Source organism: Rutilus rutilus, assembly GCF_951802725.1.
Source record: "Rutilus rutilus genome assembly, chromosome: 13".
Taxonomy (NCBI): Eukaryota; Metazoa; Chordata; class Actinopteri; order Cypriniformes; family Leuciscidae; genus Rutilus; species Rutilus rutilus.
In genome coordinates, this window is record NC_140218.1 from 20849758 (window position 1) to 20866045 (window position 16288).

The 16288-nt window shown below is 38.8% G+C and overlaps 1 protein-coding gene across 8 annotated transcripts in view; it reads right to left on the reverse strand.

The window, feature by feature from the left end:
* agrn (agrin) overlaps positions 1 to 16288 on the reverse strand; it is a 248091-nt gene that overhangs the window by 79033 nt on the left and 152770 nt on the right. For all 8 annotated transcript variants that reach the window (XM_084427577.1, XM_084427576.1, XM_084427583.1 and 5 more), the window contains 3 exons: positions 14939 to 15163; positions 7964 to 8188; positions 6319 to 6525 (listed from right to left, as the gene is read on the reverse strand). In XM_084427577.1, the coding sequence (XP_084283703.1) occupies positions 6319 to 6525; positions 7964 to 8188; positions 14939 to 15163 (657 nt within the window). The remainder of the gene's footprint in view (positions 1 to 6318; positions 6526 to 7963; positions 8189 to 14938; positions 15164 to 16288) is intronic.

The following is a 16288-nucleotide window of genomic DNA, read 5'->3' on the forward strand; positions in this document are numbered from 1 at the left end:
TGAAACACAATAAGGACTATTAGCACAGGCTTCTCCTCTTGTGACAGCTTCTCTTCATGCTTTATCCTTACACGTCGCCCACCCAAGGCACACACCCACTCACAATCTCACAATCCGTTACATGCTATTTAAAGAGCAAGTCTCTTGAGCCCAAGTAGATTTCTTTAACTTGGTTTGCAGTGCTTTCAGAGCGCAGACAGTCAGCCAACACACACTTCAGGGGGGCCGGTAAGCTTAGTTAGTGAGTTTAGCACAGCGTGAACGCAGAGAATTATTCCTACGATCTGCTGTATGCATGCTCATGCATATGGAGATCTCCATCCCTCGTATCGGGATTACAGGGTGTGCGAGAATCGTGATACGAACGGTCGCATGAGCGTCTCCTACATCTCTCCGCTCCATCACATCCTGCCAATATGAGAGGAGTTTGTGAGTTTCGGCAAGCTGTGCGTGTCTCACTTCTTGTGCGTCTGCATATCAGAGCAACGACTTCCCCCGCCACGTCCCCCTCTGTTCAGTCTTTCTCTCTTTCGTTCCCTACCTTCCCCTTCAGCTTGAGGGGAAACATTTATAAGTGTGTAGGAGAAGGTGCAAGGAAGAGGGAGAGAAGAAAATATTAGCATGACACAAGCAGAAATCCCCCTAGAGGCGGTGTTTGGTTTCTGAAGGAGTACTTATCACCAAACAAAGGCTTCAAGGGCATAGAAACTTTCTTTCTCCCCACGCATTAAGAATTTAACCAAGGAACTAATTCTGTTGCTCTCCCAGCACCGCAAGGGAGGAAACGGATGAGGTGAGACACCGTAAAACTGGACAAGAAAGACGAGCAAGAGAGAGGGAACAAGAAACAAAGATAGAGAAGGGAGGACAAAATAAACAAAGCTTATGCTCACTATCTCATATTGGACACATTGAAAACAGCCTGTCTTTTTTCAATGTGTCCAACATGAGATAGTGAGCATAAGCTTTATTTATTTTGTTTACTTAGTTTATTTTGGCGTAATTCTGATGATAGGAATTGGCTTTCAATTTGTGTGAATTTGAATTGAATCACAGAGGATTTTGAATTGAAATTTGAATTGGAATGACAATAAGTGAAATTTACTTAATTGCAATTCAAAGGAATTCAACAAACAAATTATTAATTTTCACTATAATAGCTAATAATTGAATAATTCTGAACATAACAAATATATAACTATGACTAATTACATTTTTTATACATTATTTATAACTTCATATAATTATAATTAGATTTATAAATAATATTTATAAATATTGAAAACTAAATCTGGGGTAAATTAGGGAACTGTTAAAGATTAAGTGCTCTTTCACCATGGCCCATAGAATTCAGATTAAAAATCATTGAAAAATATTTATTCCATAAAATGTTATATATATATATATATATATATATATATATATTTATTATACATACAATTTAAATATTAATACAAATAATCATATACATTTATGTGTATTACATTTGTATGTATGTGGTAAATGCCATTTTATAATGTAAATAAATTATAGAATTTAATATAATATATACAAATTCAAATGATCATTGTACACCCAGTTTGCTAGCTCAATTCAAATTCAGGAATTGAACTGGAATTTTGAAGTCATTCATAATTCAGTTATGAATGGTACATGAGGCTGAAAACTGAGTGCAGAGCAAGAGGGATCCATGGATCCCTTCAGCAGAAGGGCGTCACACTGGCAGACGTTAAGACAAGCATTGCACATAGCTCTCTGAACAGACAAGAAAGAGACGCAGAGGAGGAGGAGGGAATGGGGGAAACGAGGGGGAAGGCAGACGTGTATTACAGAAGCATGCTCTACAAAGAGCCTCCTAACAAACACACACATAACAGAAACCAACAAGGGCTTTCCAACTTACAACAGCGACCCAGATACAACCCTTCCTCACACAGCGAGGTGCAAAGGTTCATGCTAATTATAATCACATTACCCTGGCTCTTCAATCTACTCTTCTAATTGGATTCATTACGCACATCTCACTAGGCCCTCCAAAGTTCAATGGGTGCTTAACTTGTTATTGTTTCTTTTCTCGAAAATTAAAAAAAAAAAATCTAAGTTTGTGCCGTTTTCAGCAAGAGATGCTAATCAAATAAATATGCAAATGATAAATATTAATCAGAGCGCATTGTAACCTGGGGCATCGATTCCGAAGCACCTCTTTTCACGGAGCTCTTGCTCAATGACATTGTCAGTAAGTCTGAGCCCATTGTTAGTCTTTATGAGTTACTGCTATGGGAACAGAGAGACAGACAGGGAGAGACAGAGAGCTGAAGGTCTGTTCACTTCACACAAGCTATGAAACATCCTCCGGACTTTAATGACAGGTGTGTATTTAGGTCAGCTTCATTTGCAGGATCCATCTTGCTCTGCCTAGAGAAACAGGCTGCTTTCTTTCCTTATCATTAGGAGTCCATTACGACCGCCACACCCATCGAGTTATGGATTTCTGAAATTACATTGGATGGAGCTGAGCCATGATAATGCACTAAGATCATCATTCAAGGTCTCACAGACTTTAGTCAGAGTAGACACTGTATTTAATTTGAAGTAAATGAAAATGATGCTGTGAGGAACAGAAATAGCCTGGTAAATATATTGTGCTGCTATGTACCTGCATGGGTGGCGATCGTTCAACCACCAAAACCTTGAAAACGTATTCCCAGAGGACTATCTATCAATCAATCAATCAATCAATCAATCAATCAATCAATCTATCTATCTATCTATCTATCTATCTATCTATCTATCTATCTATCTATCTATCTATCTATCTATCTATCTATCTATCTATCTATCTATCTATCTATCTATCTATCTGAACCCAGGCTCAGACACAAGACTTTAAAGCTGGGCAAAACAAATAAATAAATAAATAAAATATTGCTTTTTGTGTATATAGATTTTCCCCCAGTCATTGATTTGACTAAACAAAATGTTTCATGCAACAATTAAATAAAGTGATATCATGATATCATTCTCATTGATATGTACCCCATTCAACAATATATTTTCTTTTAGGTTTTTTTTTTGCATGAAAAATGCCATATGGAGACTTTTAGTCATCTAATGACATGCTCTACATGAACTTAATGACAAAATAAAAAGCTTTTTTAATTTTATTTTTCACATTGGCAGCACAAACCCTGCAAACATATTATGAATACTCAATATAATCGTCCATCCCTATCTGGATCTCTTTCATTCTGTCACTCCTCAAATCATTTTGACACAGGTGTTTTTAGACTCATCTGCTGTCTCTCACACATCCAAACAACAGACAGAAAAACCCACACTGACATTAATAGGACCTGAACTCTGTACACAGCACAATGTTTTAATGCTCCATCAACAGAATACAGATAGACTTTCAGATGAGGAAACAGCCTGTTCTTGTGTATCTTCAGTCCTTAGTACTAAATCTTTCTACTTTCACAGTGTTTTCTGTTTTCCTTATGAGCTGCAGTCTCTTGTTGACCTTTCTTAGCACTACACATTTCTTTGATTTTAGAGCGAATCGTGTCTCTTGACGAGCTCTGCTGACACAGTGACCCAGCTCTGCTTGTCTCCAAAGACAACGGGAAGCAGATGAAACCATGTCAGACAATGGAAAAAGTACTGACATGCTCAGCGATTGAAACGACTCATGTACAAACAGAGCGTCTCTGCTATTGATTAGCGTATGAAATTAGGTCCATTAGACGTTTCCCACTGTGAGAAAGGTGAGCTTTGTCACGCCTGAGTGCACTTCTAGAGGACCAAAAGGCACTTTAGTAAACATAGACTTCACTTGGGCCCTGTCTATACAGTATATGAAGGAGGTCTATAATACCTAGAGGAAGCTAGCTGTTAGCGTTCCTATTTATGCGACTATCTTGACAACATACACCAGAGCTTACGGGAACATGCTAACCTGCAAAACCTAGAGAGGAAACTTAACTAAAAGTGTGAGAGAGGAGACAAAGAAGGTGACAAAAGCAAAACAAGACGACGAAGCAAAGCAACCTTTTTTCTGCATTTACACATCAAACTGAGAGCAGGTGTCCAAAGACTTTTGCTCATCAATGCTCCATATCTTCCTCAGCATGAAAGGCAGTCAGCCTGGCTCAGGTCTGCCACAAAGCGTTTGATGTTTAATTAATGTTCTGTTTGCGGAATATGCAAATGTAAATAAATGTATTTAAAAAAAAAACACATACTGTAACTTGCCACCAGTGAAAGCCTGAAAGGACCAAAACATTTACTTTGTCGGAAATAATGAAATAAAGCCAAAGACATGAGCACTACTCCGCTTTACATGTTAATTTATGCATCTTTTCGCTGAAGACTGGAAAACAATCCTAATGAGTCAGAGAGGCTGACAGTGAGAAAAGGAAAAAGAAGAGAGAAGGGCGGAAAAAGGAAAGATGCATCAAGCACTATAGTTGCAACATACAGTATGTGCTGCCAGGGAGTAAGACACATATAGCATTCAGAATAAATTAGAGGGATATTTCTGTACCGTTAAAATGTGTTGAGAGTCTGATCCCAGCCAAAACAGCCCCGGATACACTTCCCATAATTAACACACTGTCCAGATCCTGTTTTTTCAATTCAAGCCTTTCTGTAATAACTGCGGCAGTCATTTTGAGGTCTTTAATGTAGGCTATTTTATCTGTACTTGCATAGTATGGACTAAAGTACATATGGAGGTCAGGGAAAAAAAAACGTAACTAGTAAAATGGTTATTAATTCTCTGAGAAATAATTATCATGCATGGATTTTTTGCCTGCATATTCAGACATCCATACTGCTTATCGAATACCATATAGTAGGGAAGTACGCACTATGATGTGCCACACCAGTATGCAAACGCTTCAAGCGAAGCAAGCTCGATTTTATACATTTTCTTCTTCTATGGCGAGATTTATTTTCTATACTCACGGTGGAGCAACAATATGAAGATAATCTTGCTGAGTAACTTCCCAGCAAGCAATTTTGTGTTTAAAAAAAATCTAATAGCAGTCCAAACACAGCTCTGATGTCTAGGCTAAAACAAGGCAAAATTTGGGCTGTCAGTGAAAATGTAATAGACATCTAAGACAACCAAAGCCCAAGAATAGACGCACAGGCTACGCATAGAACATGTCAAAGAAGTGAAACCAAACACCTTGTAATCACTGTTGACTTTGCTTACATGATGGAATATCATACATCTCGCAAGTTATTTTGGCAAAAATGACATGTAACCAATTCAAGGTTATTTTGGGTTACTCATAGCCGGACTATATCGGGTCTATAGTCAACCCAGACGGTGAAATTATGGCTATTGCTTGCTGGGTTAGATCTTATTAAGATTTTTACTACTTTTCGTATCCATTTTTGAGTAGCAGCATATGGTTTGTTTTGTCAGCATATTGCCACAGTGATGCAATGATGTACTTTAAGTAAGGGACTGCACACTTCCACATTTTGACAGATCATTTGCATCAGCGTACTTGCATAGATTCTGTTTCTGTCCTTAGGTGTAGCAGGGAAACTAACATAGCTCCTAACAATGGGGCTACATGCATGCATCCATGCGGGGCAACAACAGGGTCAGACGTTTTGGGAAAAGATTCATCCAGACAGACACAGCGCTCAGAAGAAAGAGAAGAGCTCCATGACCTCACTTCCCCTTTACATAGCGCAATGACTAGAGCTGCAGGGAGGGCCACTCCAACCATCCTCCATCACGCAAACAAACACAAGAAGAGACAGACGAAGAGATACAGGTAGAAAGTAGACATCAAACCAGCCCTTTGAGGGCCCCCTGAAGGAGACCCACGGGTCAGAATCCCAACAAGAAAGGTCAGAGGTTGAACTCTTTCCAGCTCGCAATGAGAGGTGTGTCCGGCGGCGGGCCTGAGCAGACTTCACATAGACAAAGACAGACAGAGAGACAACACTGGAACAGAAAAAACACGGTTTAAAAACAGCCAAAAAAGGACAAAGGGGGGAAATGACAAGACATTTGAACATTTAACGACTGGTGTGGACGACTGGCACTGGAGGAGTGAGGAGTGAGGACATGAATGAAACATGAAGTCAGTGTTTCATGTGTCATCAGAGCTGATGGCAGAATGAGAACGTCATGGCAATGAAAGAGAATGAGCACCTTCCACAAGAGTTTCCCAGCAGAACATAACCAATAACAAGCAGACATACAAAGCTAATTAAACAATAGCGTTTTTCGCTAACATAAAATTACAAGAACACACAGCAAAGCATCTGTATGGAACAGTTCCCCTCACTCACCACATGGCCCTTCCTGTTTGATGGGAATGTCTGTCTTGGTCCGGCACTCTTCAAGCCTCCTCTCGCAGTCATTGTGGTACGTCTTGCCGTCCTTTCCGCACAGGGGCTTGTACGTGCCGTCGCATTGTATGGGGTCGCAGGAACACTGAAACTCTCCGTTTTCCAGCAAACACTTGGCGTTGAACTTACAATCGTTGGGGCAGCTCCCTGGAGACCAGATACACACGTATACATGCGTCAACAACGTGAAGAACGGCAGTAACCGTCTTGGTGCTAATCAACACTGACTGCAGGCATCTCTCTTTCTCCCTCGCTCAATCAGACATCGGATATTGACTTACTCAGGGGGTTTTGAATTAATTACCGTGTCTGATTATTTAATCAATTATCTAATTCCATTCAGATTGATTTGAGGTGTGTTTTTTTTCCACTCAAAGTTGTGTTAAGCTGTCACAGACAGGCCATGGCGGTGTGTAATTACGGCAGCCTTTCATCTGTTTGAGTAAATTAAGAGACCGATTATGTTATTGTACAATCTGAGCTTGATTTATGTTTGATTGCATTATCCAACCTATCTTAAGGATGTGACATACATGCTGATGAGAGTGGGCTCATAGGAAGCTATAGGAATAGGAGTGGAATCTCATTAACTTTTTTTTTTTCATGTAATTTTACTCTACATGAAACAGCGTTGCCAGGTGCTGGTGTTGTAAAATATCTACACCCTAACAGAAACCTATAAACTTTAGAAGTTGTTTGTTAATGTCTGGTCCAAAATGTAGCATGTTATCACATATCATTTTAACTAACGAAAATAGCCTTTCTTAACCAGTTAGCAATGTGTTAAGCTAGTAGGCTAAGCTGTTAGCTAACTAGCAAAGACATGACCAGATTAAACATTTTCTCTTTCTTTGTTTTCATTTAGCCTTCATTTAGCAAACTAACAGCTTAGCTTACAAGCATAGTATAACAGTATAGTTAAAAAGGTTTTATGATTGATATTGAGGCTGAAGATCACATTCACCCCCAACAGATCCCAGAGTAAATGGTTCTTTTTCAAACAAAAGCATAATTAACATAAATCATTATGAAAGAGTGATTCATGTACTGACTATGTGGATCCCAAACACATGCTAGCATGCAAGTCGCTTATCTTACAAAGTAAGACATTTATCGGAGACAACTGCTCCTGTCGCTTCTTGAGTTACACTGGCACACAAACAATCGCTCTGTACTAGGACAACAGTGGCCCACAAATAACACCACTATCGCTCACGGCGCAAACACAGTTCAGACACGGACACACACATACACACTAAACCACTGTTCATGCACTATCACAGGTGAACACACACTCTCTCTGCGCTTGCCACAGGGCTTCAGAGCGAAGCAGGGACGATCTTTTCATCACCCGTGAAGATACAGTCTTGCCACAATACACCTGCCAGAGCCCGACAGGCAAATTGGATTTGTGGAGATTGGTATCGTGTAGGCATGACAGTACTGCTAACCTGACTTAATTTGTCCAGAGCCTCCTCACCGCAGCCATGACAAAATAAATCAAATGCAGCCGTGGGGCTCCTTTATCAGACACGAGCATGAGCTCCTGGGAGCCGCCGACATCTCCGTTCTGGGAGGAACTCACCTTTCTCCTTGCAGCTGCCTAAATAGACCTTCTTGAGCTCCAGATTGCTCTGCAGGGCCGTCCGCTCCATCTGACACTCGCTATCGTAGGTGCGGCCATCACTGGCGCAGATGGGCGTAGTGTCGGGCAGGCAGGACTCAGCTGGGGAGAAGGTAAACTGCTTGTAGGTTTTTGGGTTCACCCGACAGGCCACATTCACACTATTCAGAGTGTCACTGCAAGGATCTGAGGATGAAAGTGAAAAAAAAAAAAACTGAGTTAGACCAAGAATAAAAATAGGATCAGCTTGTATTATGATACATTGTATTATATATGTATCAAACGTGAGATGGTAATTCATAACTCTTGTATGATTTCATTGTCTTTTGTTGATATAATGCAGATCATCAGATTTGTTAGCTGGCTAAATGCTAAAAAATAAAGCATGATCAAGCATTAAGGAAGGGGTACTGGACTTTGTTCTCTTTTGACCTTATTCACAGCAGCGCAATCTTTGGTTTTTAATGGGAATGAAAGCGAGGCTGAGGGACAGACATGCATCTCTTAAATGAGCTGTACTGTTATTTAATGTGTTTTTGGATTGTTCTGCTCATGAAACATAAAATATCTTTCAGGTGACAAAAAACTCCTGACAATATAAGCTGTGGAAAATTGTAAGTAATCTATGAGCTTTATACAGCTTTTTACAGTGGATGCCATTGGAAACACGGCAAGTCTACTAGCCTGGTAATACCAAACTCTGCTACTTCGCTTTGCTTCGTAGACAGAGTCTGGCATGGCATAATTGAAAAGCGTTTTCTTTCTCGCGGGGAGGCGCTTGTCTGAAGTTTAAAATCATTGGTTCCCGTAAGCCAATCACATAACGTTTGGTTATGGCGTGTGTTATGCGCTTGCTCAGCCGCATCTAACTTCCACTGTAAACACATGTAGTATGATGCGAAAACAAAACCATCGAGCGAAATACCGGAGTGAACATGGCTGTGAACGACTTTTGCAGATTATGTGAAGTAAATCTACGCATCCACGGTACAATCAGCGTCTACGTCACGGCTCTCAGCCCGCCCTCTGTTTGTTGATTGGCCGGCTGTTTTCAGGCCGGAGGAAAACGGAAAGCTATTACGCTGTCTCAGACTGAGTACAGAAGCGAAATGAAATTGAGCGGAAGTAAGAAGTCTGACGTAGTCAGGCTACAAGTCTACCCCTCACAGCCTCACTTTCATACCTGTCAAGGCGCTGCTCTGAATAAGGTCTATTAACTGTGTCCAAACTAAGTTGCGTAACTGTCAAGAGTATTTACTGCATTTGATGACAAATTTCTTAATCATTAGTAAAGTACTTTCTATACTTATTATAAAGATGTCCATTTTTTTCTAGTATTTCTTGGTCATCACATTCAAATCAGATGGAAACAAACACATTTCTTTTGCCATATTGTTCATTGAACCATTGCAAAACTTCATGAAAAGAATGGTAATAATTTGGTGTGAAGTGAGCCAAACTCGAACATTCATCGCCCACATGAACTTATTTAGAATGTTACAAAAGATTTCTGTTTCAAATAAATGCTGTTCTTTTGAATTTTCTATTCATCAAATAATCCAGAAAAAATGTTCATGACTTTCACAAAATATTAAGGTATAAAGTATTTTCAAAATTGATGATAATAATTTCTGAAGGATCATGTGACAATGAAGACTGTAGTTATGTCTGCAGAAAATTCAGCTTTGCATCAGAGGAATGATTTTTATTAAAAAATATATTCAAATAAAAAAGTTCTTTTAATTTGTAATAATATTTCACTTTTTTACTGTATTTTTGATCAAATAAGGTGACCATAATAACAGAAATTAAAAATCTTAACAACCCCAAACTTTTGAACGGCAGTGTGCATATCATTTTCCTGAAGATCTTACTTAACTTATTTGATTGGACTTAAACTCATTATGACAGCACACCTTTAGGACCAGATTTTCTGATATCTGTACACATGCTCTATCTACACGCCACAGATCTGACAATGGCATTTTTTTTACGAGAATGTTCTTTTTCAAAGCATCTTCTAGGCACCATTGATGGAGCTGTTGTCAGTGGAATGTCATTTATTGAGAAGAAATAGTGAAATGTGAAAAGATAAGAGTGACAGCTGATGGGACGGGAGTGATGAGTGTGTGGGTGTTGATGGGTCTTTGTGGCTGAAGGGGGCTCCAGGCCCTGGCCCTGCATGGCAAGATCATAATTGTAATAGAAATGCCATGATGGTTATTGAAATAAGTGTGACAGTTTCGCCAGCCTCCACACTTTTCAGAAACAAGACAACACAAAGGACTTATCAGCCGGTGTTGTTCTAAGACAATACAGAGCCGCGAGCAAGTCATACAATCGTGGGAGAGAAAGAAGCGCGGAGACAGAGAGAAAAAAGGACGAGAGAGACAGATACAAAAAGGACAGAGGAAATTAGACCAGAAAGACAAAACACATAAACAAAACAAAGATCTAGAGGAGAGGAAGAAACACAGGCAAATAAAGGGAACAAGAAAATAAGCGGGAAATGAAGGCAAAGCCACAGAGATAGAGAGACATCATGAAAGCAAATAACACACAGATGGACACATACACACTAGGGATATATGAAACGACATAATGAACTACACTTAAAGGTTTTTATTAGCATCTATGGTTCCATGAAGAGCCTTTAATATTCATGGCAACTTTCCATTGCACAAGGTTCTTTAGTGGAAAAAAGTTATTTAGACTTGTTATCGACAACAAGGAAATAAATGGTTCTTTTAAGAACCGTCCACTGAAAGGTTCTTTGGGGAACAAAAAATTCTTCTTCTATGACACTGCTGAGAAGAACCCCCTTTTGGAACCTTTATTTTAAGAGTGTAGCCAGTGGATTGTCTGAACAAAGTCAACAGATTACACCATAAATTGATAAGTCTGGTAGCAACCCATCATAAATGCACACAAATCAAACTCAATATTTCTTAGGCTCTGAATTAAAAACAAAGACACATGCATTGGACATAAAATATCATGGAGAGAGGCGTGCTGAAGGAAGTGTTGATGCCATGCAGGTCAGGGACTGGTGTATAATAACACAATAATAGGACGGCTCTCAAGGGAGGGTAGTGTGGAGCTCGACCAAAAGGGTCCAGCACAATGCGGGCAGCAACTCCAACAACATCTCGCCACGCAAGCCAGCCATTACCACTGGAGAAACCATTAGCTCCCATTAAAAGAGGCTGGCTGGAGCCAGCATTCAGTACATCGCTGCCTAACAGTGCCATGCAGGGGTGTCTGTAATTAGCCAGACACACTGAGCCCCGCTCCAGCAGGGAGTGTGTATAAGGCCGCTCCATTAGTCCTGCTCCTGTATCTGTGTGCCTGACGGTTGCTGGCCAAGACCTTAATGCATGTGTTGGAGGAACAGTAGCTGTAACCACGGTTTACAGGGATGAATGTGTATACAGAGCCAGCCAAAAATGCCTCTAAGTGTGCTTTGAAATAACCGTGGCCCATGTCCTGCTGTACAATTGATTGTGGGTTTGTTTGTTTTGTTCCTCTATTCTCTCTGAACATTTTTTCTTTTAACTTAATCATATTTTTTACTTTTTTTCTAGAAAAATATCCTTAAAACAAGATACATTTACTTAAATGTCACTCAAAATTAATCTTGTCAAGAAGCCAGAATTATCTCATATTTAGAATGTTTACATGTTTTCCTGAAACAAAAAGTAAAACAAAAATTATTATTATTGCTTCTCCAGTAAATTCATCCTCTTGTAAGGATGTTAACTTATAATAATTAACACAATAAGTAAAACATGATATAACTTTCACATATATGTGTCAAATGTTTAAAATAATACCAAAGTCAATGGGGTGTCCCTCAGTGATAAAAATAACATTTGTATGTGTTGGCTGTTTTTGCATGATAGAATCAGAGTCAGTAACCGCAAGGATGGTGTCTCTAAGTTAGATTTAGAGTTGCTCTCTGTCCTCCTTGGTGCTTTGTACTCCCATGGGGATTAAACTGAAAGACACTCTCCACTGAGAAACATACTCCACACTTCCTCAGGGACCCGAGGCATTCATCCAGCCCTGCTGCCCAGAGAGCCATCATTTACAAGAGGTGAATTCCCTCTCAGTCTGTCTGCCTCGCTTTGCCGCAGGATACACCACAATGTCACACAGACAAGACTCAAGCCTTTCTTTTCGATATATATATATAACAAAAAGCATCTTCTTAACTGGCATTTTTTCGTAAACATAAAACACTTCATAAACATCTCTAATATTTCTTAGATTTGTGCTTTGCAAACTATTCCAATGCCAATGAAGTAAATGTACTTAATTTAAGACGAAAACTTTCTGAAAATTGATAAGTAAATTGATATTTCTTTAACTGACAAAACAACAATACAAATTAAGAAATATATATATATATATTTGCACTACAGACTCTCTAAAGAAAGGAGCCTGATGATCATCTAACAACGCTGCATTCTACACAAGATAAAACCACCATGTCTGGTAAAAAAAGAAAAAAACCCAGCAAGTTTAAATAAGAGGGAGTGTTTGATCTTCGATAAGCAATAAGGAAACAACGGATCCCTAAAAACTGAAGATGCCTAATGATCTGAGAGTGCAGCGTACAGAGGTCCATAAATATTAGAACACATATAGGGAGACATAACGCAGGACTTAACCTCTGTAATTCATGAGTACAGACGAATAAAAGAAATCAAAATAAAACTCTGAAATGTCAGAGAGGGGTGGAATAAGCTGAAAAAAGAATCTGACAGTGACAGTGTGGAAGAGAAATGTCATTAGGCAGTCCAGGGTGGGAAGAGGGCTTTTCATGAACGGCACTCTGTCCCCATGACTCAAATTCTCCACTAACATGAAACAGTGAGGATTTAATCAAAGAAGAGCTCAAGAATCCAGACAGCTAGCATGGCGAGGTGTGACGTGCCGGGAGCTTTCAGCGGAATAATTGATCTGTTGAGTTTTTAACTCAAAATTCATCCACAACACTTTATAACAAGCATTCAAAATCTAACATCACACTGGGGTAATGCAATAAAAGTAATGTGTTACATAATCACAGAACTTCTTTCAACTACTATAACAAGAAATGCATTACTTGTTAACTTAATGTAATTTAATGTAATGTAATGCAAATAATTTATTTAATACCATAATATCAAAGTTTCTTAAATGAGGGGCTTTGTAACTTTTTCAAATCTTTTTTGTGGAATATGGAATAAAATGTTACGTACCATACATACATACACACATATTGTATATAAATAAACAAAAACAAACAAACAAACACTGAATTTAACATGGTTGTATGTATATGTATATATATACATACATACATATATATATTACACACACACATATATACATATAGTCAGCTACCAGTGTTGTATAAAGTACTAGAAAGCAATACTTGAGTAAAAGTACAAGTATCGTACTAGAAAAAGACTTTGGTAGAAGTGAAAGTTACCTTTTAGAATATTACTTAAGTAAAAGTCTTAAAGTATCTGATATATACTGTACTTAAGTATCAAAAGTAATTTTCTGATATTTAATGTACTTAAGTAATTGAAGTAAAAGTAAAAGTTTTTTTTTTTTTTTGGATTATGCGTTGAATTCAGCGATCACAGAAACGCGAAAAACTGGAGGGACTGTGTAGCCTGTACTGTAGGCTACTTGTGTTATCGTTTATTTCCCACTGCATGTACCTTTAGCTGTAAAAAAAAAAAATGCATCACAATAAGTGTATTGTGATTGTCACTAACATTTTTGTAATTAAACTGAATTTTATTAGGTTTAGTGACATGTTACAATGTTAAACATGATACAATTTCTGGTAAGCTACCCTTTTTTATTATTTCAATTCAATTGTGATTTGATTTAATATTGACTCATTTGTATAAATATTAGGTAGGCTACACAAGATAGGCGTTAATTTTTCTCAAAAAAATAAAAAATAAAAAACAACTCACCTAATGCTGTAAACATACAGAGAGCCCTATCAGCTGGTAGTAGGCTATTATTTGAGGTTAAAAATATAATGTGTTTTTTATTATTATAATAAAAACTTTAATGATATAAGTAAAAATATAACAAATAGAACACATTTAGCAAAATACTCTCTATAGCTTTTTTTTTTTTCTTGCCAACTGTGCTATAGGCTAGCCTATGTTTATTAAATGGCTTTCCTGAGGTAAATGTGACATAATTGTCCTTCAGCTATGTTATTGACCTCTTCACGCTGATCAAAAACACTTATTGATCGATATTATGTATGAGGAATATAACGTTACGTACATTTCGGTAAGTTGTCATAAAGTAACCTGCTTTGTCTAGTCTGTCGGTCTCCGTGTCCTCTTTGCTTCGCGAATTTTCTGTGCGTGAGGAAATGCATGTGTGGCGTGACGTGAGAGCGTGTGAAAAATGTCAATTGCGTGTGTCTCACGGTGAATGCGTGAGAGTTGGCAGCTCTGGTTAAACGTGCTCCAGGTCCTCCAGCAGGTGCTCGTGCTTCCATGGCGGTTTCAGTTGTGCTTCCTCCTCTTTTGGCATGGCAACAAACAAGCATTACGCTGAAATAGAGCGCGTGCCGTGCGGAGCGTTTTGCGTACTGATTGCGTAGATTGCGTACTGCAATCTAGGAGCAGTGATTCGCCAAACCTCCCTTATTGTAGTCGCACACATTTCTTCTGATTTTATTTTGTAGTAACGAGTAACGAAGATGCTTAGTGGAAATATAGCGGAGTAAAAGTATACATTTTATCTAGGAAATGTAGTGGAGTAAAAGTGAAAGTTGACATAAATTTAAATAACGAAGTAAAGTACAGATACGTGAAATTTCTACTTAAGTACAGTAACGAAGTATTTGTACTCCGTTATATTACAACACTGTCAGCTACTGACTATTTAAAGGCTTCACAGACTCACCACAGCGGCCTTGGTGATGTACACGGATGTTCTTCTGGGTGGCGCAGGCTTTCATGTTGAGCTCACATTCGCTTTGGTAGTCCAGGCCATCGCTGCCGCACACCATGTGCTTAGGGACGTTCTCACAACTCAGAGGACACATGCACTTGGCGGACAGACCGTCTGATGACTGGATGCAGGTGCTGCCAAAGCTACAGGTCACCTCACTGCACGGGTCCTTCAGGGCTGAAAAACAAGAGATAGAGAAAACGCCTACATAAAATTTGATGCCATAATAGTGTGTTGCTACGTGGTCAAAAGAGTCCATCATCCTTAAGTTTTATACAGTACGCTGATACCTATTCATACATCCAGTACAGTATGAATCAGAATGTTATATTTAATGTTGAGGGTTAGCAAGCAGTGATTATTTCATGATGCACTTTTGGTTGTGTTCGAGTAATTGGCTAGCTTATGTTCATACTATAAGGTCTGTTTAAGGTGGGAGTACAAGAGTGAGCTCCAAACATCCACGCTATTACTGAGATAAAATTGGGTTAAAATAAGGAACGGCCTCCCAGCACCTCCACACGGCTCAGACGTGCCCCATGTCGATACAGATGGCAGAGTGAAGTGGCTTAACCAGGGCTGAAGAACAGCTCAGTACCCCAGACTTGAATATTTGGACACAGCTGGGTGAGTGTACAAACAAGTCACTCCAATTCACCACGGACCATTTCAAGCAAGCTTTGCATTCACAAAACATTCTCAATTGCTATGCTTCAGCGTACCCGTCCTTATGCTGGAGGGACATAATCAGCTTTTTTCCACTCTGAAAATAAGAAAGCCCTGTTTTTTCTGCAAAAGACTTTGTCTATTTCTTATTAAACATTCCAACACTCAGGACTGAAGTTGAAGAAATGATTTACACAAAAATGAAATTTCTGTCATCATTTACTCATGTGGTTCCAAACTCGTTTGACTTCTGTGGAACACAAAAAGATCTTAAATCCTGGCCACTCTTTTTTATATAATGAAAGTGAATGAGAGCTGGGGCTGTCAAGAAGTATCATAAATACACAAACATGCTGTTCACACAAGGAACAGCGTTCTGTCTTTTTACCAGTAAGATACCATTCACACATCAGTACCAAAATACAGACAAACTGTGTGATATCATTTATTAGAAAATATCTATAAACGCTAAGCTGTTTTCTTCATCCTCCTGGATTAAGAGAAGCACTTTAGTTAAATTTTCTTTTAAAAAAACGATGTCTGATTAACAGGTGTAAGGGGATGATCACACAGAACGCCATTTTGCTATTAAAAACACGAGACACATAATAGTTACTATAGTAGGCTATTGCAGTT